Source organism: Phyllosticta citribraziliensis, assembly GCF_038025025.1.
Source record: "Phyllosticta citribraziliensis strain CPC 17464 chromosome Unknown J3D65scaffold_8, whole genome shotgun sequence".
Lineage (NCBI taxonomy): Eukaryota > Fungi > Ascomycota > Dothideomycetes > Botryosphaeriales > Phyllostictaceae > Phyllosticta > Phyllosticta citribraziliensis.
This window is the reverse complement of record NW_027117345.1, coordinates 1,234,236-1,257,477: the sequence shown is the minus strand read 5'-3', so window position 1 is coordinate 1,257,477 and position 23,242 is coordinate 1,234,236. Positions and strand designations below refer to the sequence as shown.

At 55.7% G+C, this 23,242-nt stretch overlaps 6 protein-coding genes across 6 annotated transcripts; 4 read left to right on the top strand and 2 right to left on the bottom strand.

Moving 5' to 3' along the window:
• Nucleotides 1–440: 440 nt before the first annotated feature.
• J3D65DRAFT_440005 (uncharacterized protein) lies at nt 441–3,642 on the bottom strand. Its single transcript, XM_066796245.1, has 3 exons — nt 3,520–3,642; nt 2,831–3,426; nt 441–2,782 (listed from the first exon to the last, which is right to left on the bottom strand). Exons 1-3 carry the CDS (start codon nt 3,524–3,526, stop codon nt 641–643), a joined length of 2,745 nt encoding a protein of 914 aa, XP_066653839.1. The 5' UTR covers nt 3,527–3,642; the 3' UTR covers nt 441–640.
• Nucleotides 3,643–4,085: 443 nt separating this feature from the next.
• On the top strand, nt 4,086–5,143 carry J3D65DRAFT_440058 (uncharacterized protein). Its single transcript, XM_066796247.1, has one exon. It carries the CDS (start codon nt 4,206–4,208, stop codon nt 4,998–5,000), a length of 795 nt encoding a protein of 264 aa, XP_066653838.1. The 5' UTR covers nt 4,086–4,205; the 3' UTR covers nt 5,001–5,143.
• A 625-nt stretch (nt 5,144–5,768) lies between these two features.
• Nucleotides 5,769–9,060, bottom strand: J3D65DRAFT_630120 (nucleotide-diphospho-sugar transferase). Its single transcript, XM_066800797.1, has 4 exons — nt 8,260–9,060; nt 7,892–8,195; nt 7,162–7,840; nt 5,769–7,106 (listed from the first exon to the last, which is right to left on the bottom strand). Exons 1-4 carry the CDS (start codon nt 8,599–8,601, stop codon nt 6,068–6,070), a joined length of 2,364 nt encoding a protein of 787 aa, XP_066653837.1. The 5' UTR covers nt 8,602–9,060; the 3' UTR covers nt 5,769–6,067.
• Nucleotides 9,061–11,314: 2,254 nt separating this feature from the next.
• Nucleotides 11,315–12,152, top strand: J3D65DRAFT_439680 (uncharacterized protein). The gene has a single exon (XM_066796244.1). The coding sequence runs from the start codon at nt 11,482–11,484 to the stop codon at nt 11,950–11,952; it is 471 nt and encodes a 156-aa protein (XP_066653836.1). The 5' UTR covers nt 11,315–11,481; the 3' UTR covers nt 11,953–12,152.
• Nucleotides 12,153–15,463: 3,311 nt separating this feature from the next.
• On the top strand, nt 15,464–18,198 carry J3D65DRAFT_646767 (major facilitator superfamily domain-containing protein; the record flags this gene model as incomplete). The annotated part of the gene is made up of 11 exons (XM_066802296.1): nt 15,464–15,849; nt 15,982–16,126; nt 16,204–16,430; nt 16,730–17,015; nt 17,080–17,380; nt 17,449–17,478; nt 17,609–17,642; nt 17,706–17,751; nt 17,806–17,902; nt 17,998–18,055; nt 18,132–18,198. The coding sequence occupies 11 exons, from the start codon at nt 15,464–15,466 to the stop codon at nt 18,196–18,198; spliced, it is 1,677 nt and encodes a 558-aa protein (XP_066653835.1).
• A 2,248-nt stretch (nt 18,199–20,446) lies between these two features.
• On the top strand, nt 20,447–22,846 carry J3D65DRAFT_556176 (uncharacterized protein; the record flags this gene model as incomplete). The annotated part of the gene is made up of 2 exons (XM_066797258.1): nt 20,447–20,630; nt 20,670–22,846. 2 exons carry the CDS (start codon nt 20,447–20,449, stop codon nt 22,844–22,846), a joined length of 2,361 nt encoding a protein of 786 aa, XP_066653834.1.
• Between the last annotated feature and the right edge of the window lie 396 nt (nt 22,847–23,242).

Genomic DNA, 23,242 nt, shown 5'->3' with positions numbered 1-23,242 from the left:
GAAGAAGGCCATTGCAATTCAACACACAATCGGAGGAAAGAACAAGGACTTTGATTTTTTTAGGGAAAAAAAGAGAGAGAATAAGACGGACAACACTGCAGCCTCCTCCTCTAGCAGCAGCTGCTGCTGCTCTCCCTCCTCGCAAAACGCGCGCGCAGTAAACGTAAACAAGAAACAGGAAAACTTTTTGCCGAGGAGCTGAGAAGATGGAACTCACCAAACCACCGTGAGTGAGCAGCATGGAGGCTCGAGAGAAAGAGCAAACGAGGGATCAAACAAAAACGAGCATACAAAGCGAATGCAATCGCCCCCATCCATCATGGTAACCGTACATGTCCCATCACTTAACCCAACTTCATGCCGTGCTATTGTGCTCATCCTCCCTCATCCAGTCTGACCGATGCACTCCATCCAGCAGCCCCTTTCCATCCAGACGCTTGAGCGATTGCTGCTACCAATTCAACGTTCCCGGCAAAACCCACCGTCAGAGGAACGACCCAACAACGAGAAGGAGAAGGGAGGAAAAGACGCATTATGTTGAAGAAAATGACGCCGTGGACAAACAGACAGTACAGTCAGTCTAGGCTTTGTGCACGAGGACCGCGCACTCACCCTGAGTGTGATTTGTGCAAGGCACCGCTCAGCTGCTGCTACCGCTGCCGCGGCGCTGGCCCAGTTGCTGCAAAAAGACTTGGTAGTTGTCGCGCGCCGCAGGCACGTCTTCGAGGAACTGACGCATGCCCTCAAGCATGGGCTCGTTGATACCTTCGCCCGCGTCGCGCAGCATCATTTGCGTGGTGGGCGCATCGATAAAGGATCCCAGCACGCGTCTCGCCATCTCGAGCACCTTGGGCGAGATCTGAACTGGCGGGGAATGGTGTTGAATCGACTGTTGCTGTTGTTGAGGAGGGCCGTGGTGCGGTTGCTGGTGCGATTGCTGCTGTTGCTGCGATATCATCGGGTGCGTGTAACCGGGCTGTTGCTGGGGCTGCTGCTGAGGAGGGAACTGGTTGTGGCCATGAGGTGGCCATTGCTGGTAGCCCTGTTGGGGCGGGAACGGCTGCTGATGATGTTGCTGTGGTGGATAGATGTGCTGCTGTTGTTGCTGGCCGGGAACGCCGCCATACGCTGGAACGTTGTTCATTGGTGAGATTGAAGGTCCAGGATGTTGGTGATGAGGCGGGTAGGTAGGAGGTTGTTGATGATTCAGAGGAGTCGGAGCGTGTGGTGTCGGAGCCTGTGGAGCACCACCGCCCTGTACTGGAGCATGGCTGCCAGGTGTTCCGTATGCACCAGGTGCGTCGCCTTGGATCGGCGTTCCTTGGGATGAGCTGACTGCATCACCAGTCTTGACCACCAGTAAGAGAAGCAAGAGGTTGTCTTGCCGGGGGATTTCAACCGTGACATTGTCCAACATTTCGATGCAAACAGGTAGAGTACTTGCGCCAGCAGAAACTGGCAGGATGTAGGCATCGCGAACTCTATCGCTCCGAGCCTTTTCACGATTGAGTACGGCCCATCTTCCCTTCTTGTTGTTGAAATAGTCGAAGACTGCTTCGTACTGAGCCCTGTCTTCAGATGTCGTAGGACTGAGGGATAAAATGACAACGTCGTGAACCTGGCTGGCTCGCATGTTGACGATGTAGTCCTCTGTCTTGGTCATCTCGATGCGTCCGTTGATTTCCGTGGGCTGGGGAATCAAATCGGCATAGGGGATCACCTGGCCAACGTCGCCTCCACCAGAGAAACGAGCCACGGATTTGAATTTGATGTTCCTGCTAGGCATGGCGATCTCACCCCGCCACTTGATGGTAGGGTCTTCATCAAAAGCTCCAGCTTCGTTTTCATCCTCGTGCAACAGACGATCAATGTCTGGGTCCTCGCCTGGTCCAGATGGTGCTTGCTGCTGCGCGGAGCTTTGTCGGTGGCGAAACTGCGGTGCACGTTGGTGGTTCTCATCCGGCGACTGCACACTAGACCAGACCTTGTTCAAGTCGAAATTGGATGATGAGCGTCGAGCCGACGTGTCGAGTTGAGGAGGCCGCTTGCCATTGTCAACGTGCTCGGGCAGCTCCACCTGCATTGGACTGCCGCCCTCGCGGGGGCTCATGGAACGGCCCTCCTTTTCTGCTTGACTCTCCCTACGAACAGGAGGATCGAAACTGGCGTCGTCGACAGCGGTTTTCTCGTCCGCATCGTCGATGATTTCGTCTCCCTTGTGGGTCTTGCGGTATCTTGGGCCAACAACTTCCTCGTTCGTCAAGATTGACTGCTTTTCGGCTTGTTCTTTCAACAACGCATCCTGTCGCTTCTGTTCCTCGCTTGCCATTTCCTGCGCGGACATGACAGCAAGCTGTTCCGGCGACAGGGATCCAGCGAGCAGACCAGTCAACAGTCGCGGGTTGCGCGGAAAATTTGCAACAATGTTTCGGAATTGCTGCGCATAGGCAGAGGGTCCTTGGGGAAAGTGTTTCATGAGGCCATCTTCAATCTGGAGAGCGAAATGGGTACCAAGGGAGTCGGGCGTCTCTCCATCCGGAACCCTGTACTCCCCTTTTGAGGCATCTTTGATCAACTTTGCAAGATCACCGCGGAGCTTGCTTGCAGCCCTCTGGCGGTCAACGGGAAGTTCATCGATGGTGACTGGCTTGGCAGCAGGTGCGGGCGACTCCGGAGACTTCTTTTCCTGGGGAGTCGATTTGCGGCGTTTGGCCGCAGACTCGTTCCCAGTCTCCGCACGTCTCTTTTCGCCACCCGGAGCCGACTCTAAAGGGCTCTTGGCCTGGCTTATCAGCATGTTGCGTTTCAGTGTCATGGATTCGTCACTCACTTCAGAATTCCCATTGGCAGTCTTCTCTTCGGGCTCTTCGGGCTCTTCGGCAGCTGGAGGAGCCTGCGGTGTCGGCGCAGGGCTAGTAGATACTGGTTGAGGTTTTGGGCTGGCAGCCTCTTCGCTGACGACGGCGCGAATCTCGCTCTGGCGCGACTTTCTAGACTTTTTGCCCTTTTTGCCCTTGGTCTTCTTGTCTTCGTGCCTGACGTCCCAGATCTTGATACCCTTCTTCATAGCTTCAACCGTGTCTGGGTGTCCGTCTGGGTTGCACTGCTCGCAGAGATAGCTGTCTGGCTGTTTCTTTGGGTCTTCAGTCAAGCCCATGCAGTCGTTGTGTTGCCAGGCGTCGCACTTGTCGCAGCAAATCATCATGCGACCGCCCTCTTCATCGTCGTCGATGCCGCAGATGCACCTAATAATGGCGTCATCTTCGCCATCATCGTCGTCGCCATCGTCCTCGGGTTCTGGCTGAGGCTTGTTCGCAGGCTTCGAGGTCTTTTTGGTAGACTTGCGCTTCGGGACGGGAGTGTCGGGCAGGTCGCGGTCCTTGGTATGCTGGCCTTTGGTGGCGCGGCCCGAACGACGTATCTCTTCTGTAGGTGATGGATTAGCAGAGGTTATGGGAATGGTCGAGGCGCAAACGACGCCAAAAGTGTCGAGCAAAGACGCGCCATGGCAGTGCTTACCAGTCATGATGCGGCGAGACACAAGCACACGTCACTGAGAGATTGAGCAGGGCAGGATGACGGTCGTTGAGGGCTCAAAAGAGATATGTCTCTCGCTCAAGGGCTTCACGGCGATGCTACTACGGACAGAAGACTGAAATGACGATGATGCGACACAAGATCAAGCGGCGAGCTCCAGGTGACTAGCCAAGTCGCTGCAGCTATACAGGTCCCCGTCCTCCACTCTCCAAAGGCGACAGAATGAAGCTGGTCGGTAGCGTGATGTGCGCCGACCAAGCGCGATCGCGTGCCCGAGCTAAGCCCTTGGTCAGTGGCGCGTCCCGGCCTGTAGTGGACGGAAACGGCGAAGAAGTCGAGTCAATGGCAGATGCGACTGGAGTAGCGATGGAGAAGAGCCGGCGCGCGCGTGGTGAGGAGCGACGACAGGCGACGGCAAGGTGATCGGTGGGTGGTTGAGCTGGCGGAGGTGTTGTTGCGCGGTGAATGGAAATGTGCTCGGCAGCCGGGAAGAGTGGAGGCACCGGCAGCGCCTGGCTGTCGGTGGGATCACTCGGCGACCCTGGCGTCATCACCTTCACACGTGATCACCCTTCCTTGACCCGGACGGGCTTGGCGTCGACTCGCGCCGAGGACAGTCCATTTGTATAACCAAGCAACCTCTTCGGCCTTTCGTCTTCAACACCACCATGGCAGACGTCCGATCCTTGCTCCGCGCAGAGCGCGCTGCTCGCTCCCAGCCTCAACAAACTCGCAAACCCGCAAAGACAGCCCCTCCGCCAGCTTCCGCCGCTAGCAAGAAGCGCAAACCCGAGCCCGCCGACGACCAAATCGAAGAAGCCGCCCGAAAGCGGGCAAAGGGTCCGACATCCGAAGTGCTCCCACAGGGATTCTTCGATGATGGCGTGAGCAGGCACGATGTATCAGCCGAGCAGGACCTCGCCGTCGAAGCCAACGAGCCAGCTGCTCCATCTCAACCAGCACCAAATACGGCCGCACCTCAGCCTCCCACTCAAGACGCACAACCAACGGCTTCAGCAGAGATTGACGAGGATGAGTGGGCCGCATTCGAGCGCGAAGTCGCCACTTCACCTCCGCCAGAACGCTCGCGACTGGCCGCTATCAACGCTGCAGCCACCATCGAGGCCAAACCCATGACGGCCGAGGAGCTAGCAGCACAGGCGAGACAGGACCAAAGTAAACAGCGAAGCAAGCGGGAAGAAGAGCTGGAAGCCGAAAAAGAAGACGCCATACGACACCTCGAGGAAGAGTTTGACGAGATGGACGAGTTGGAGCAAAGGGTTCGAAAGCTGCGGGAACAGCGAGAGGCTTTGCGACGCACAACGGAACAAGGTAGCGATGATGCTACGCGCGCTGCAGTAGAACCTGATCCTGCCAACCAGAAAGACGAAGAAGACGAAGATGAGGACGATGAGGAAGACGACTTTGATGATTTTGACGACTGGAGATTCAGAGGCCCTTGAACCTCGAAACACCATGATTTGTTTTCAGCGGCATCACGGGCGTTCATGGCTTTCACATCGAACAGTGGCACAGAAAGCCACTTGACCGCATCACCAAGCAGCCAAGTCTACATCTGCATACCCACACCAACAACTTGGGGGTCAAAACATGTCTCCTTACGGTTGGTATACCTCAAAAGAGCACCCAGGACGACGAGCATTGTATTACATACCAAAATGGCATATATTTCAAAGGATCCGAGGCATAGACGGATTCTACCGCAACAAGCGTCCTGCACGGCTCCTCAATGCCGCTCTACCTTCCGACGGAAATCGCTTTCCTCATTGTACTGTCTCTCTTTCGTGCTCCAGTGCCATACATACTTCTCCATCGCGCAACCTCGTCTCCACATCCCCACACCCGAACCCCCACGCATGCCCCCTCACCTTCTCCACATCCCATCCCTGTCGCCTCTCCCACGTCCCTGGTTTACCGTACTCGTTCCCACGCGCCGACCCCTGTTTGCATGATGTGATACCGCTTAGTGTCCTCGGACACAGACCCATGCGGCTCTCAAGTACCTGACTTGCGCTCCCACATGACACTCTTCTGGGGGAGACGAAGAAGAGAGACCCCTGGCGAGATCATGCAAAGAACATTATCATGGAGCAACAACACAAAGCAAGTTTGAGAGGCACAAGAAAGTTGAGAGGCGAAGACAGATCTCGACCTTGGAAATCACCTCAAGGGACGAGGACAAGACTTGACGCAAACTCCAGTTCAAAAGCTCTCCGATTTGATGTTTCGATGCTGCGCTTCCTTCCTTGCAGTTCAGTCTGAGCTACGGACCAACAAAAATCATGTGGGAGCGCAAAACCAAGAAAGCCAGCGTTCCGTGCGGGAGTCGAGTACAAGAGGTGTTAGTTAGATGGGCGATTAGAGGGGACTGACCTGTGAACGAGCAAAAAATCGCAGCTATTCGAAAGTGGACAACGACAACACAGCTCAGCACCATATCCGTCCATCTCCAGTAGTAGTCTTGCCTTCGTCTGTCTTCGCCCCTTCGCCATTCCCATTTCTGCCGCCGCTAGTTGGGCGCAAACCCCAGATTATCGCCCACAGATGTAAAGTCTACCTTCCAGTCGACAAAGAACAGACTGCCCAAGAAGACGGCTGTCGTGTATACCGTAATGACGCCGAAAAGCACCTCGTACCAGATGGAGCCGCGGCCCCACTTCTGCCTCTTACGCTCCTCCTTGGGATGCGCGACGCCGGTCTTGGGATCGCGATCAAGCAGCTCCTCGCGGTCGGGCACCGTGGGCGGGGAGATGGCGTACAACAGCGGGACCATGAAGGCTGTGAGCGTAACGACCCACAGCATGGGCGGGAAGAAGGCATGCGTGAGCAGGTAAAGGAGGGCGTGGTGCCAATTGTCGCCGTTGCGGGTGAAGGCGCGCGCAGTACTGACGCCGACGGCCGCGAGCAGAAATGCGACGTACAAGAGGTGGATCCAGGCATGTGAGTCGATGACGACGACCTTGAGACGCCGCCAAAGCGGCGCGCGCCGCACCGGATCGCGCTCGTTCAGCTCATCCTTGATGCTGCCCGTCGACGAAAACGCCATCGGCTTGCCCCCCAGCCACTTGGGCAGGATGAAGCTCCGGAACACCGTGATGGCGTGGTATGGCGCCATCCACATCATCGCTGCCGAGTCTCGCTGCGCCAGTCGGTACCCGGACGGCAGGAAGTAGATCCAGTCGTGGACAAGGGAGAACATGAGCGCAATGAAGGCCAGTTGTGTCTGCCGGCGCAGTTCCGTCGCGTTGGTGTAGGCCACAAGCGTTCCCCCTGAAATGAGAACGACTGGAATAGTGAAGAGCGCGACGATCAGGAAGAGTTTAGAAAAGGCATCCACGCCAAACATGAGGCCAGAGACGCGCTGCAGGACGGTCATTTTCTTAACGAGGGGTCCATACAAACAGAAGCGCTGTTTTATAGCGCTTTGGAGCGTCCCCAGGGTCCAGCGCGTTCGTTGCTTGAGGTGGCCTACAAAGGAGTCTGGCACCGTGCCCCACTGAAGAGCTTCGTGGACGTACGCGGTTTTGAAGCCTGCGCCAAGGAGAAGACTGTTACATCATTAGCAAAACTCTCATGGTTGGAAATGATTGAGAATCCACAAACCTGGAAGTGAAGGTATCCTCGGCAAGAGTTCCAGTGGGCCAGCCGCCAATGTGTTCGAGCGCTGACCGGCGAATGATGTAGCCCGAGCCCGTACACCAGGCAACGCCACAAGTGTCTTTTGTGACCTCCATGACGTGGATAAAGGCATCCAGAGACTGCACAAGAGGGTCACTGGAGGGGACATTGTAAAACATTTGCGGCGGGCAAGCCAGAGCCATGTCCGGATCCAGGAGAAGATGTCCAATCAGGGCACGAAGCCATTCCGGCTCAGGTATCATATCAGCATCCAACGCGGCGATGAATTCACCAGGACCACCGGGCAAGGTGGTGACGAATTCTGTTCCAGCAATGAGATTGCCCGCTTTAGCGTGGTGCGGGACCCCAGGAGTCTTGACCCTCGCAAAGTAGTGCACGTTGGGATAGTCCATGGCCATCTCAGTAATGGCCTTTTTCAGTTCCTGATCGCCCCCATCGTCGAGAATTACGACGCGGTAACGCTCTCTCGGATAGTCCACGTTGCAAGCCGCACGAACCGTGTCGAGAACGACGTCGACGTCTTCTTTGCAGGTTGTGATCATAACATCAATGGTCGGTGCAGCCTCGCCATACAAGCGAAGCTTTTGCCTCTTGCGATTCTTGAAAGAGAGGAGCGAGTAAATGTGATGGAACATCCCCGGAACTGCGGTGAAGTCAGCCTTCTACTTCTCCGCGATTGAGAATCGGTTCATACCAATGACCATGATTTCTGCAGCGATGAAAAACCACGCCATGACGTAGACTCTCCCGAACTTTTGTTGAGCCTCGAGCGTATACGCAAATCGGAACAAGAAGTACAGAAAGTATGTCGCGATTGCTCCAACCGTGAAAAGCGGGCAAGTCTTGTGCAGAACAAACTTCCACCGCGGCAGTCTGTCGACGTCATCTTTGACATGGACTCTTTCGATGGTGTACGCAGTTTCGGGCAGTTTGAAGTCGAAGCTGCTTGCCATGGAAATGGCAGAGGCCCGGTTGTCTGGTTTAGCATTCAGGGGGACCTGCGAATCGATCAGCCGATTTTTTCATCCTGCTGGTTCCAAAAGGAGTAACCGGGATCTTTACCTCCGAATAAGGACTGGAGATGGAGCATTGTGTAGATCCATCGGATAGTGGCGTGGACGGTGCTACGTAGGAACCCCGATGCGAGTGTGCGCCATGGGACGGCCTTGGATGCTCAGGGAGATACAGTTGGGAGACGAGGGAGGACAAAGAATATTGAGAGTGGCGGGGGCTTGCATCCTCACAAGCAGTGATGCCGTCGAGGTTGTCTTGACTGGAGAGAGCAGGATCCGTCTCAGTGGGACTCAGTGGTCGGTACAATACTCCACCGGATTCAGTGGGAGAGGGGACGAGGAAAACTCGAGAGCTCCGCTTGCTTTGAGGGTCCCCACGAGAGTCCCCCATTGTGCCAGTAGTTCGGTCCAGCAAAGCCGCCCAGAAGTTTTTGTCGTAGGGTGAGGAAAAAGGGAATCACTCCGGAGAGCAGTGAGGAACGTGTACCATTTAGTTGCGGTCGTGACGGGCCAGAGCTGCAGTTTCACATACACCAAAGCCATAGGGGGACGGGAGTTACCAGTACATATACGGGGGAAGTCACGAGCCGTCTGTCTCTCATCTGGGGTACTCTGGTTAGGTATGAGCGGCAAGTTCGGACTGGTGCTGGCCCTGATTTCAGGTTGACCTTGCCGTTTCCAGCATGCCCGATGCTGGACTACTGCCCATGCATAGATCCCAACTTGTTGCAGATTGACTTGGTCAGTGGCGGATTGTTTACCTAAGGAGAATGTCGCGGGGGACAGAACTCTGCAACACAATGGTTGAGTAAAGAAAATTTTCATTACAAGGGAGTAATTCTTTAAGCAGACTCGGACATAGCTGCCAGCTCCCAATGTGACCAGGAGTCTCATTGCACACTTTTGATACTGCCTGAGGTACTCAGACCGGAAAGTCCAGCTTGTAGCGTGCATGGCGCAAGTACCCTGGTAAGTTGACGGCAAGGGGCATGGTTACGAAGAAGGCCCCAAGTCACCCAAGGGAGACGTTCCGGTATCCTTGTCTCGTGAAGGCTATTGGTCGAGCGAGAACGGCGGCAAGACATGTACAGGTCATGTTCTTGCTCGACCCTTTTGTTGCGCGAGCATGGAAATGGGGTTGGTTCCGTTTCAAAATTTTTCCAATGCGGCAGGCGGCGGCCCAGCTCGGAGCATCATGTTTTCTCGTGTGCTGGACTGTCATAGAGGAACTCGAAAGAAGTCTATAGGGATTTCCGTGGTCTTGTTTCGATCCGAAGGAGCTGTGTCTAGCGAGCCGGTCATGAATGTTCAAACTATCCTACATGATTGGAGGTTAGCACGCTCAGAGAGCTTGGAGATCTCAAGGGACCAGTTGCACTGGGAGCGGCCGATGTCAAAGACCGCGTAGAGAACATGTGGAGCTAGTGGGGGTTGGTAGTTGGAGGTGCCGGGATGTGGCTCCAGCACAAGCATATGGGTCGGGCCAGGACGCTACCCGGATCGACTGTCGGCCGATCTTGGGATAGCTTGGCAAGCTGGTGGCCGAATTCTGGGGTTGAGGACAGCGCGACCCGAAGGGTGTTGGAGCCGCCAGCAAAGACGACGGCAAGCGAGGCGCAGTTGCGTCGTTTGCGGGCCTGAGCAGCTAGAGCTGCCAGCGAAGAGAGCGCGCGTTTGAGCCAAGGGCATGGGTGTCGACCACGTAAGTCTCCGAGATGCCCAAGCAGTCGTCAGTTGGTGTTGTTTCAAGGTTGGCTTGGAGCCTCAAAAGCTTGGGTTGTGGGATTGGAAGACGATGAGCGGGCGGGCGGGTGTGTTGCCGGCGCCGGCACCATCACGCAAACAGTGCCTTCCTGACTCAGCTCCCTCTGTGTCCTCACCTCAACTCTTCAGACCCAACCCCATCTTCTCCCCAGACATGCCATCAAAATCTTCAGTGACAAGCCTTCCCGATCTGCGCATTTCTCTGCTTCCTTTCCAGCGTGGTATGTTCATCTTTTGCTGCCAAACTTCTATACCGATGTCATTTCTTCGCGACCCTTTGCCCTGGACTTGATGCCTCGACCCTGGATCGTATCTTGTCCCTTTGAATAACATGGTCATTCCGAGCTCGGGGGCTTTATTGTCTCCCTACCGAAATTTCTTCCAGGTATTGGCATTTGTGTATCAGCCGCGGCTTCACGGCACCGACTGGACACAGAAAGTCATGTACCAGTCTCAGTCGACCGCAAGCCGACGACAGCTCTGCAAAGGAGACTTTCAACTGACCAGCACCCTGCTTATTTGCTTGAAGAAAAAATGGAAGAAAAAAATTAAAATCAACAGATGGTCTCCGCCTTCGAACCGTGGGGAGGGTCTCCACACTGCTTGAACGTTGACCACAGAACTTGCAGCCGAGAGTGATTCTCATCGCCCATCTTGATTGTCCCATCACTCACGGAAGTTTTGTGTTTCGTTTCTTCGCTTTCTATTTGTGGTGAAACGACAGTTCCGTTTGGACGCAAGCGACACACCTGGGACCGCCGTTTCATCAACCAGATTTTTGATTTTTAGAAAAGTTCCCGGCTCCCCAACCTTTTTGCGGAGAAAAAAATCAAGATCTAGTTGCATGCGATCGGAGATTCGAAGAGCCGAAAGCATCGCACAATGGGACGCGTAAGCGCCGTCGAGAGTGAAGTTGCGCATCGCCCACGCACCCAGCTGACGCGCTTGCTGGACGGGCAGCGACTCTAGCTTCGGGACCTCAATTTGCGTATTCGCGCAGCAACGAGGCCAATCACCTTTCACGAGGCTCGTTGAATCTTGGCTTTCGATCGTCGAAACCCCTAGACATTGCTGCAACCCTCGGCGCAAAAAATGGGCCACAGGATAGGGCGCTTCTTGAACCCCCAAGGAAGAACAACCAATCCTTGTCAACATCATGTGCCCAACGACCATCACTGCCACTAGCTTTGGACCAAGTGCTCATGGACATCCAAGTCTCCAGGTCGCTAAGTCTCGGCCAAGGGACCCGGCTGCCAACCCAAAACAACGACTACATGGAGAAAGGGGCGGACGCCGAAGCTTCTGCAGCCGCGTGCCTCTCCAACCGCCGGCGCCTACAGGAATAGAAACCATGGCCAGGTATCCCCTTTGCAAGCGGCAGTGGTCGGATGGCTTGCCAGTTCCTGTCGTCGAAGAATGCGCACTTGTCACTTCATCCTCTCCCTGACATCGGCGCAAAAGGCGACGCCCACCACAGGCCCGGCTACAGACTCAAAACTGCAGACAAATGGGGGAAACATATAGGGTGAATCTCGTCTTTCGTCTTCATTCGAGGTTGCGCAGCTTGTGTCTCGCCTATCTCTCTATCATCTCATCTCATTCGTCTCAGCAAGCCTTGACTGGGCGTCGCTTGAAAACGGCTTGGTATATCGCGATGCAAAGGAGATTTTTTTGCAATCAGAGATTATCCACGTACCATTCAAGTAATATCGGAGCAGTCGCCTCTGAGGGGACCGCAACACATTGCATTGCGGCGCCTTTTTGTTTGGGCTCTACTCAAAGGCACAAACGGGGGTCGAGGGATACGGTTGTAGAGTCCTGTGCAGGAGATACATACTACCAAAGACCTGCCTACGATGGCCTTGTGCTCCGCCGACCTCGTTGCTGCAGACAAATGGACCAGAGGAGAGGCATTTGCTTCTGGAGTATCTCCCACTGGGTTTCAAAAAATGTTACTCCCCAGGTCCTGCTGCCATAGTGGACAAAAGTCCCTAGGAGAAACAAGAGCAGTAAACCACCACTCCCTGGCTCCATCCGCAGGAGTAAAAGAACGCTCCATAGATGTAGCAGCAGCACCAGAAGGTTTTATTTCTCATGACAGACACCCACTGCGCAGTCCTTCCTTCTACGTTCCTGCTTTCACAGACCCATCAGCCCACTCTTCAACAATGGTGGCTCATGACCCTGCGCTACTTTCGTGCAGTGCATTGGCACGTCAATCACTGAGCGTGGCAGATTGTCACCATCATTGAGCAAAAGACTTGGAGACGACCGCCACGTCTCCCAACTTCAAAGATGCCACGGCGCTAAGCATCGCCCGTGGCCGCCCGCAAGAAATTAGTGATGTAGTTTCAATCACGGCTACATGCACTCGACGGTCAGCAATCAGTCCTCGAAACAGTATACGCCAATGTATCCTCGACAAAACAGGCGGTGGCCCGCATGGGAAATTTGGTGCAACAATGCAGTGGCAAAAGCCTACGCGATGACGACAGGGACCAGAAATGGGGAAGCGGGGACGCAGCGACTGAGTTATTCGCCCCAGGTGAAGGTATTGGTAGAATTCCACTCTGAGCGTCGGTCGATGGCTTGCTGGGGGAGGAGACGATGCGCTTCCGCCAACTGGTGAGCGGATAGTGTGGAAGGAAGGGGACCATGAGATAGGGGTAGCATAGAATCCTACCACGTGCGGACTCTCGCTCGCTCACTCGTGGCGCCATGACTGTGAGCGGCCAGCTTCAGTTTCAGCGCGAGCGCAGCGCAGAGCAGTGGAGGATCGTCTCGAATGATTCTGATTCGCAGTCATCAGACGAGATGGGACGATTCGGGGGTTGGAAGGGTTGATCTGGTCATCGCGCGCGCAGACACTCGCCATTCGCACATTTTTTTCGTTCGACGGGTGGCGCGCTGGTCCGATATTCGGCGCAGCAAAGGGGCTTACCGCCCGTCTATCTGCCTGTGTGTCTGCTTTTTGCTTGTTCGCCGCCGTTGCGTACGCGTGTATCGATTTGCTGTACTGTCTGTATGTATATGCATGCTTGACAGATGTAAAGATTGACGGAGAGGGATAGATCGTCACATTTTGCCTGCCTACGGGCCAGCGGACGGGTGGAGGCACGTCTGATGTCTGGATGCCTGGAGCCATGGCGCGGACGAATAGAAGCATTCACTGAGCGCCCGAGTGAGTGCTGATCTGATCTGGACGGAGCTTGCTCGCCGGCGGGCTTGATTGAGGCGCTCGCCTGCCTGTCAGCCACCACAACGGCGGCGCGGCGTTCAGAGCGTGACCTGTACGCACGTTGCCATGTAGAAGGACAGGTAGGGCAGTGCGTTCCTGGCCGACCAGCTGGCGCTGCGCGCGCGGAGGTGGACGATCAGTGGATGCGCGGGCGCGCCGTTGAAGCGGGTATGCAGGTGAGTGGGTGGTCAGATTCAGGCATCTCAGTGTGCAGGGACTGGAGAAGTCGATGTCATGACGGCGGGCGGCAGTGCGCCTAGTGGCAGCGCAGCGCGGTGTGGGAGCGTTGCCAGAGAAAAGGAGAGTTTTGTTGGTGGTTGAGGTCGGTGACAGTGACGAATCGAGCGGCGCGTCTTTCGTATCAGCCCTCTCAGGCTGCCTAGTGCATGACATGACATGGCATGGCAGGGCATGGCAGGGCGTGGGCGGCGGAAGCGTGCGCGTTGAACTAGTCGCGGTAGAGAGTCTGTGGTGGTGTGTAAGGCATGTATGTACATGCAATGCGCTCGCGGCGGAGGGATCGTCGCCGCCTTGTCTTGTGCTTAGGTGTGTGCAGGTTTACTGAACACGTGCGTCCGCCAGGGAATGGAGTGGGAGACCTGTCGTTTTTTCTCTGGTGGTTAGGGGCAAGCAGCGACGTAGATAGTGACTTTGGACCCAGAAAACAGACGACGGACCCGCGCGTCACATCAAATTGGAGGTCGCCTGCTTCGGCTCCAGAGCGCCGGGTCCCGTCTTCGTATCCGCACCGTTGTTGGCCGTTCGATGGGGCTGAACCTTACACTGCACCGCTTTCTGCTTTGGGCAAGACATGCAACGGTGGCCGACGGGTAGGTATGCGCTCGTATGGAGAGCCGCAAGTCTGGAGGCGAAGATGATCAACAGCGCCCGCGGGGAGACACGAAACACGAACGCTGTGCTGCTGTACAGTACATGGCGCCTGCTGCCGCCATTGCAAGCGCCTCTCAAATCCTTCAACATGTCTTGGGTCGAATTTTGATTAAATCAAGCCGTTTGCCGAAGAGCGGTATACTATTCAGGTTCGACGCATACGATTGTCTCTGAGCTCGGTTTCCTTATCTTGGCCGGCTTCTTGGAGCAACCAACGTGGTGTTGGTGTGGGGCCTGGCATATGCCGTAGCACGTTTTGTGCGCCCCAATTCTGGCTCCCTAACAACGTGCGCTTTCTTTGAATTTGTCGACGACATACGCCCATTGCATTTTCCAATAATGACCCACTCGCCTGCAACTGTGTTGGCCAGGCGGGGCATGCAAGGGTCCAATAAGTCCGAAGCGCTGCTGAAGATATTCAGGCGGCGCAGGGAGGGCTTTTGACAGGTGTGCAAGAGGCTCACCGCGTGTTTCGAAACGAGGGAGGTACCGATGGAATGGTAGAACTCGGGTTGCGGAGCAAAGTCTTTGGAGCGGAATCGCCGACGTCAATAATTGCCAGGTACGTTCAGGGGCGATGCGTTCACCGCTGGATAGCTGCTCAAGACGTCAAAAACATGGACAAGGATGTAGTATTGACGCGCCAGAGCGGCGGGACCAAGTTCAACGGGTCAACATCGAGTCCGAGCCGTCGTTGATCTTTTGACGTTGATTTGACGCCGAAGCACCGCAAACGCGCCCTGACATGCTGTCAAAATGCCATGTCAGCGTGGACATCCTTCCGCCATTTTTCCACTCGCAACTTGAGAAAAAGGCATGGCAGAGAAGGCCAGACGTCAAATTTTAGCTGCCATGACGTCGAATTGATCGACCGTGTCGGGGACCCCTGGCCAAAGTCTGAAGCTTGAACCAAAAGCTTGTTCAGAAGATGCTCGCGACAGACGGGATTGGCAAAGCTTGAGCGTTGTAGAAGCGTCGTTGACGTTCAAGAAACGTCTTGGTGGCATCAGAAGTGTGGAGTTGTGGAATGGAGGAGGGACGGCAGAGCGGGCTGGGAAAAAGAGAAGTGATTCCCCGCGGCAGATCGCATCTGGACTCGTCGCCTCAATTGTGGGCCCCCCTCTCGGTGATAAGGAGGAAATAATAACCGCTGCCGCTTTGTAACGTGCAAACGTCAGTCGCAGGGCGAATTCCGCTCGGCCACTTTTTCCCGCGATCCAAACAGTCACGACATGTCTGTCGAACTGCCATGCCTTTTTTTTCGCGCTTCAACAATCAAGCTCGCTGTCGTCGCCGTTGATGGATCTTTGACTTCGCACCACCAGTCAGCGCCAAGAAACCTTAAACCCGCTGCTTCATGATGTCACCAGACCCTTCGAGCAGTTCGAGCTCCGTCGCCCATTCGCCAATCGACGACGAGAAGCGCCCACCGCGCGGCCAGAGCGATGCGACCTTTGCGCCCATCAAGCCCGAGGACAGAGACGACCGCGCCAGTCTGCACCCAGTCCAGTCGCATCGCTCCTATGCTGCAAGCGATGGATATACACACTGGGACGAGGAGGGAGCTGCCCCTGGAACGAGAAGCAGAAGCCGGAGTGCGCGCAGAGACCCGGAAAAGGAGTTTGAAGTCGGCTGGGACACACTCCCCAACTCAGAAGCCTCGAAGACGGTGCAGAATCCGCGGAACATGAGCATGGCCCGGAGATGGCTCATCGTCATCATTGTATCCACCAGCTCGCTTTGCGTGTAAGTGCGCGCTGTCTGCCAAGTCCTGAGCGCAGCCAGACGCCCCAAAAATAATCCCAAATTCCAATAGACCCATCGCTGCAGTGGTTTGTGTGTACGTGAGCGAGCTCGGGCTAACCACCATGTTTCCAGCGCGGCCACGTCTTCGCTATACACCAGCACTTACCAGCATCTCGAGCAAAGGTTTCACACATCACGCGAGGTGGCCACGCTAGGCCTGTCACTATTTGTAGCCGGCCTTGGTGTAGGGCCCATGATCCTCAGCCCCCTATCTGAAGTACGTACGACGACGCAGTCGCGCTGACCGCCGCACCTGCTTCCGGTCAAGACGTCGATTTGCTAATAGTGCGTCAGTTCTATGGTCGACGAGCGGTCTATCTGGGCTCGTATACCTTCTTCTTAATATGGGTCATTCCTAGCGCTGTAGCCCCGAACATGGCTACTATATTGGTATCGCGGTTTCTGGACGGATTCTCTGGTAGTGCCTTCCTATCGGTAGCCGGTGGGACGGTTGGCGATTGCTTTGCGAGGCACGAGCTGTCGGCGCCCATGATGATTTACACGGCCTCACCATTCATTGGGTAAGCATTCTCCCCGGACCCCTACGTGTTCCCCATGATCTGCGAGGCTTGAGCAATCAGTGTTGCCGGCGGGGGCTGGGCCACGAGGCTGGTCTCCTGGCAAGACTTGCTGCAAAGGGTCAAGCCCCGCAGGTGGAGACGCTCTTGCGGTTGTAAGCTGCGACGTACAAGTCCGTCACGCCAAGGGGAGGGACCAAGTTTTGTCAGTGCTCGGTCAGCCGTCTCCCAAATGGCGGACGGTCGAGGCTTGGGGAAAGATTGCGGCTGAGAGAGTTTGGTTGCTAACACATGTGCTCAAGGCCTGAATTGGGACCGCTGGTTGGAGGATTCATCAACCAGTACAGCAACTTCCGGTGGACCTTCTATGTCATGTTGATCTGGATCGGGGTGCAGTTGTGCCTGATCACACTGTTTGTGCCCGAGACGTATCACCCTGCGTTGCTCCGCCGCAAGGCTCGTAAACTCCGACAAGAGACGGGTAATGACGCTTGGATCGCTCCGATTGAGCAAATGGACAAATCAATTCCAAAGACGGTGCTGTGGTCTTGCATTAGACCCTTCCAGCTCCTTATCTTCGAACCCATGGTGGGTGACAAGCCACTTTCTGCGCTCGCTTATACAAGCCCAGGCTGACTGATGCTATTCGCAGTGTCTGAGCTTAGACATTCTCTCCGCGATCCTGCTAGGCATCCTGTATCTCTTTTTCGGAGCATTCCCCCTGGTCTTCGAGAACAACCACGGCTTCTCCCTGTCGCAGGTGGGCCTGGCGTTCCTGGGCTTGTTTGTCGGCATGATACTAGGCATAATGAGCGACCCCCTGTGGAGAAGGAACTACGCGCGGCTCGTGCGCCAACGAGAGGAGCAAGGGGGCGAGCCAGGTGGATCTGAGCCCGAGTACCGTTTACCCCCGACAATTTTTGGAGCGATCGTGGTGCCAGTCGCGCTCTTTGGTAGGTGGAGACGATTTGAGTTTTGGTTTCCACCAGTAGCTGAGGCTGACTTTGTTGCCCAACAATAGGGTTTGCCTGGACAACGTATAGCAGTGTAAGTTGGATCGGACATGTCTCGCGGCGCGTAGCTAACCTTTGTCCCAGGTTCACTGGATTGGTACGTAATCGCGCCGGATGGGGCTCCTCCGGGCGTCTCGTATCCAGGGGAAAATGTTCTGACTTTTGCAGTCCCAATAATCTTTTCGACCTTTTTTGGCATCGGGTAAGAGACGCGCCGTCAGCAGAGTTTGTTAGGACGACCGACGTGGCTGATGTTTCTTGGTAGCGTGATCTGGGTATACTCAGGGGTATTCACGTTCCTCGTCGACTGTGTGAGTCGATTGCAGTGCTTGATTGTCATATTTGGCAATGCTGACGCAGCGCAGTACCCACTGTATGCAGCAAGTGCATTGGCGGCAAATAGCTTCGCTCGGTCGAGCTTCGCCGCGGCGTTCCCGCTCTTCGGGGTGCAAATGTACAACAGTAAGTACGCGCTGAGACAAGCAGGATGATGTCGACAGGCCTCCGGGGGGGCGTCAAAAGAGCGGTCACTGACGTAAGCGCTTGACACTTTACAGATCTGGGCTACCAGTGGGCGACTTCGGTGCTTGCCTTTCTGGCCCTGGCCATGGCACCGTAAGACTCTCCGCATTATGCATATCCCAACAGTATGGTAAAGGACTCGGCTAACAAGTGATGTAACCCTGGACAGGTTTCCTTACTTTTTCTATCGGTACGGCAAGAGGCTCAGGGGAAACAGCCGCTTTGCGTCAGCGTAGGCTGAATGGGGAAATGCAACGAGGAGGTGAGGTGCAGCGGTGTAGTGGTGGAGGGCTGGTTGCTGGTTGCTGGCCTGGCAGATATGGTGGCATGCACTGCTCCCGTCCGCCGCCGCCGCCGCTGCTGCTGCTGCGTGCATGCGTGCCCTCTGCGCGTGTGCGTCCTGGCTCACGCGGCTATATATAGTGGGGGTCGCACAGCATGGTCCAGGCGAGGCCAAGATGCGTAGCTAGCGAGTCCAATACAGCCGCTTGACTTTCCATCTGATGGGTGTCCCACACTGGTCAGTCAGTCTCTCGCCTCTGGTTTCTGGTAGTGCTCGCCACGTGACACGGCTTGTCAGCACGTTTTGCGAAGCGCATGAGGCCGTGGCGACACAGAGATCGTGTTGTTTGGTGCAACAGAGGCACCGTCCTAGCGCAACGTGGGCCGTGAGCGGGAGGAGCGGCCGTCTCTCACACAGTCTGTCGAGGCGGTTCGATTGGTGCCAGGTTCAGAAACGTGGCCGCCTCACACTGCCAACCGGAAATTTCGCAGAGGGCGGAGATTGCGTACAGAGCGAATCGTGTAGATAGGCGACGCAATGGTGATTTGCAGGAGGGTCGAGGACAGAAGTCTGGGGGTGGACCAAGGCGAAGATGAGAACATGGATGTCGGGTAGGTACAGCGGACAATGGACCAGAGGGATCAAAAGCAAAAAAGAAAGCGGCGATAGGCGGATGGACCCGCGGGACCAAGGCAAGGGACAGGACAGGACAGGACAGGACAGGACAGGGACCATGTCTTGAGACAGGGAGCAGCGGTCTCAGACGGTCATGGACGGCCACGAGTTTTGAATGGATGGACGTGGTAGGCGAGCAAAGGTCGGTCAATCAACGCTGAGTGGAGGGAGTGGGGATCATGGTCGATCGGAGGTGCACATGGGTGGTGGTTGATCGAGGCGAGCACGAGGGTTGTACTGTCTGTGGGTACATGGTAGTGTAGATGACGAGTTTGCGATGGGTGCAAGGCAGATCATGAGAGAAAAACAAAGACGAGACCCGTCATGATGGGCTTCATTTGGGGAGAGAGGACGAACGGCCGGAGACGCGGATGGACCTGACCTGGGTTGGGTGTCGCGGCTTAGTCAGGCATAATACGGTACGGTAACGCGGACCCCGGCCCCTAAGCCGCGGCCTAAAGCGGGGTGTCGACGGCCAACCACAGCGGCGCAGCGCTAAAACGAAGACTGGACGACTCGACGGGCACGCGTTATCCTCTCCTCCATCGCATCATCGCAGCCTTTTCCCAGGCGCAACCCACCGACTGGACTACCTCTCGCGCCGCCGACGGCTGCTCTGCTTCCCCTGCTTCTCTCAGCAGCAAGCTTGGCTTCTCTTCTTCGCCAACTCCCCGGTCCAGCTTCACCGCACTTCGCAGCTGCGGCACCGGAGACGCACTTTTGCTCTCACACCTCGCAGCTGCGCCTGCTGCACACCCTCCCTCTCGTAAACAGGGTTTCTCGAGTCCCACGGCAGCGTTGCCTGCATCGGCCATTTCCAAATCCCCAAAGCCTCCCAGCCAGCCCGCGCTCCTGCGTGTACCTGCCGGGGCGCACCAAGCAGCCCATTCTCTCCGCCGCCTTCCCTCCTGCACGAACCGCACGCTCCTCGTCGCCGCCATGCGCTCTGCCCAGTCGTGATCACAATCATGACTGAAAGGACCCCTCGATCTCTGCGAAGACCCTGGCCCTGTGAAACTCCAGAATTGCTTGATTCCTGCGTACCGGATTGACCGCATTCGCCGACTCGATTGGTCCACGCCCGACGTGGCGACAGCCCTCCGTACCCGCCCAGCTGGGAGCCCTCCTTCGTACGCTGTAGACACTGCGCCGAACCGCAGAAGCGCCAGCTGAACGATTTGCTGCTGCCGGTGGTGCCACAGCAGCTCACTCTCGCGACTGCTTAGGGCACGCGTGATCGAATATTCGAAACACCCAACTGGGAGGTTGCCAGCTGCGGCACCCGTGCAGATTGGTTGATCCAGTGCCTTGGGAGGGGCCGCCGAGGCAACATTGGCGGATACGCGCAGCGTAAACGTGGGTCTACAGCAGCCGTAGCTCAGAACCAGACATCCGTGCCTCGAGGGGGGTGGGCTGCCGACTGGGCTGCCCAGTACTCTTTCGCAGGAAGGGATATTATGGCCACCCCAGACGCCGAAGATGCATCTCCCTCACCGGAATACAGCGGTGATCAGGACGGCAGCGAAATGGCCGACTCCAAGGACCAACGCCTCTCGAGCGATGCCTCGCCTGTACAGGCAAACTCCAACTCTTCTGCTACTAAGCCTTCCTCCAACGCCAAAGACCCTCTCAGACCTCGCCGCAAGAAGGCGCGCCGAGCCTGCTTTGCCTGTCAGAGGGCTCATCTTACCTGCGGCACGTACTCGAATCGTCTTTTCTTTTTGGCTTGAACTTGCTAACAGTAAACAGGCGACGAAAGACCGTGTCAGCGATGTATCAAGCGCGGTCTTCAAGACGCTTGTCATGACGGAGTTCGAAAGAAGGCAAAATACCTACACGATGCCCCACCCGAGGCGCTCATGCCCGGAGTCGGTGGCCACTACCCGCATCTCGCCAACAATGGTCAACATGGAGCCGCCGCCGGCCCCAATGCCGCAGCGAGTATGAACCAAGCGAACAATTACTATCCGCAAACCCAGCAAGCCACCTACAGCGTCTACCCCAACACCAGCCAGGGGCAAATGTTGCCACCCATGCAAGACGCAAATGTCATCAACACGTTCAACAACCAACATTCGCCAATATCACCTCAGTACGGCCAAAATTCAAATCATCAAATGCCCCCTGTGCAAAACCTGGGCGGAATGCCGCAGAACCAGCAAACGAACCCTCAAGGCATGCAAAACCTCGGAGACATCGCATTCGACCCTAGCGATCCAGCCCTATTCAACTTCGACTTGGCAAGCCTCAACTTTGGAAACCATTACGGTGCTCTCGAATTTGGGATGCTGGGGCACATGTCTTCGGGCGCCGCAGAGACTCCGCCAGAGAGCATAAACAACCCCTTGAACCAGGCCGCAAACATTTACAGTGGACCTGTGAGTGCTTCAGGATCAGCAGAGAACTTGCCAATGACAGGAGGCTTTGGCTTCAACGAGGGCGTGTCCTCGGCAGATTGGCAGAACGCACAATCAAGACATGGGAGCGCTGCTCAAATACAAACGCCCAACAACACTCCTGCGTCCGTCAGTTTGGACAACACGCTCGGTCGAGACGGGAGTGGTATGCCATTGGCTTATGCTGTCGGAGCCGGCCCAGGTAGCATGACGAGCGCAAGCCCAAGCTCAGTCCAAGATGGAATGTCTGGCTATGAACCACTTTCTCCTGCCTTTTACAACAATCAGCAGCAAGAACACCAAAGAAAACACAGCCAACAGCTTTACAACCGTCAGCAGCAACAGGTCCAAAGCCAACGCCCACAGCCGCAACAGCAGGCTCAACAGAACCTCGCCAATCGAAAACGTCGACGGGATCCGAGCGAGATTTACGACTCGGTGACGAGCCCCTATCCTTACGCCGAAGGATTCCACGGACTCAGTGCTCTTCTCAAAGAGCGCTTTTCAATAGCTAAGCGTTCGAGGATTCATCGAGCACTCTCATCCATTCGGCCCTCGTTCATTGCTTGCACCAGCACGCTCAACACAGACGACCTCATCTTCATGGAGAAGAGTTTTCAGCGGACATTGTATCAATACGAAGAGATCATCAACCTGATCTCTCTGCCTACCATCATCTGCCGCCGAACTGGTCAAGTCGCCGCTGTCTCTCAAGAGTTTAGCATGTTGACTGGCTGGCGAAAAGACGTGTTACTTGGTCATGAACCCAACCTCAATGTCAACACTGGCGGCACAAGTGGAAGTGCAGCAAACTCGGGGGTCGCTTCTGGAAACCGCACTGGAGCTGGCGTCAACACTCCTCGCGAAATGGAAAAGCCGCAACCCGTTTACCTCGCGGAGCTTTTGAACGACAACTCAACATGCCAATTCTACGAAGATTTTGCCAAACTTGCCTTTGTAGCGCCGCGCACTGCAGCTTTCCGACACTGCAAGCTGGTGCGGTACCGCACAAAGGATGACTTGTCGAGTCTCGAGGGAATGAACATCAAGTCGGAAGAGAGTCACAATAAGGAAAACTATGACGGCAATCACGGAAACCGATTCATCAACGGAAACACCATCAAACTTGAAAGCGCAGGCACTGGAGCGGGCAGACCAAAAGAAGACGATGGTTTGATCGACTGCATGTTTTGTTGGAGCGTAAAGCGCGATGTGTTTGAAGTGCCAATGCTAATAGTCCTCAATGTAAGTCCCCTCCCTCCGCCTCATACACGCCTAGCTCACATTCCATTCATCAGTTCCTACCGATATTGTACTAGTACCACGCGAGGCATAGCGGTGCAGCGCCGGTGCCAACTTATTTCAACGTCGACTCAACGCGCCCCCTCACCCTCCCTCGCTCCGATTTTCCCCGAAACGCCAGACAAGCCCACACAAGAGCCAAGCAGAGCTTCAGTACCCCGCATTGCGAGTCGGAGTTCACCGGAAGCAGACCAACCCTGCGTTTTGCGTTTTCATCGCGAGCGTTGAACACGAAACCGAGCTTGGAATTCTGCTTGCGCGGCGGGCGCGGCTCTCGGCGGGGTTGGCCATTTCAACTGTGCGCATGTTCTAAGCTTGCTTAGTGTGCGCTCTAGAATGTTGTGGCCGTAACTTGTCACGACGGCAGCTTGCTTTTGGCGGCTCATCGCGTCTGAATTATGATCATCATTGGCGCTGCTGCTCATCCCCGCTCCTCTCTGCAGACAGCCGGCACCTGGTCCTACGTCCCAGCAGGCTCGAGGCTGCTACGTTCACAACAGACTCCTGCCGTGTCATGAGCAGCAGGCTCGAGTAATTTCGTCGGTTTTTCCACCAATCTTGTCTGCGTCATCTGTCCCTTGGGAACAGGAGTTTTTATTCTCTGTTTGGCCGCGATTCCCAGTC

Excerpts from the sequence above, each read along its gene's own strand:
- J3D65DRAFT_440005 (XM_066796245.1), bottom strand. Across the intron at positions 2,783-2,830 it reads CTGCCAATGGGAATTCTGAA|GCCAAGAGCCCTTTAGAGTC; the intron begins GTGAGTGACGAA and ends CTGATAAGCCAG.
- J3D65DRAFT_440058 (XM_066796247.1), top strand. The coding sequence starts at position 4,206 with ATGGCAGACGTCCGATCCTTGCTCCGCGCAGAGCGCGCTGCTCGCTCC.
- J3D65DRAFT_630120 (XM_066800797.1), bottom strand. The coding sequence starts at position 8,601 with ATGGGGGACTCTCGTGGGGACCCTCAAAGCAAGCGGAGCTCTCGAGTT. Across the intron at positions 7,841-7,891 it reads TGCAGAAATCATGGTCATTG|TTCCGGGGATGTTCCATCAC; the intron begins GTATGAACCGAT and ends ACTTCACCGCAG. Across the intron at positions 7,107-7,161 it reads GAGGATACCTTCACTTCCAG|TCTTCTCCTTGGCGCAGGCT; the intron begins GTTTGTGGATTC and ends ATGATGTAACAG.
- J3D65DRAFT_439680 (XM_066796244.1), top strand. The coding sequence starts at position 11,482 with ATGGGGGAAACATATAGGGTGAATCTCGTCTTTCGTCTTCATTCGAGG.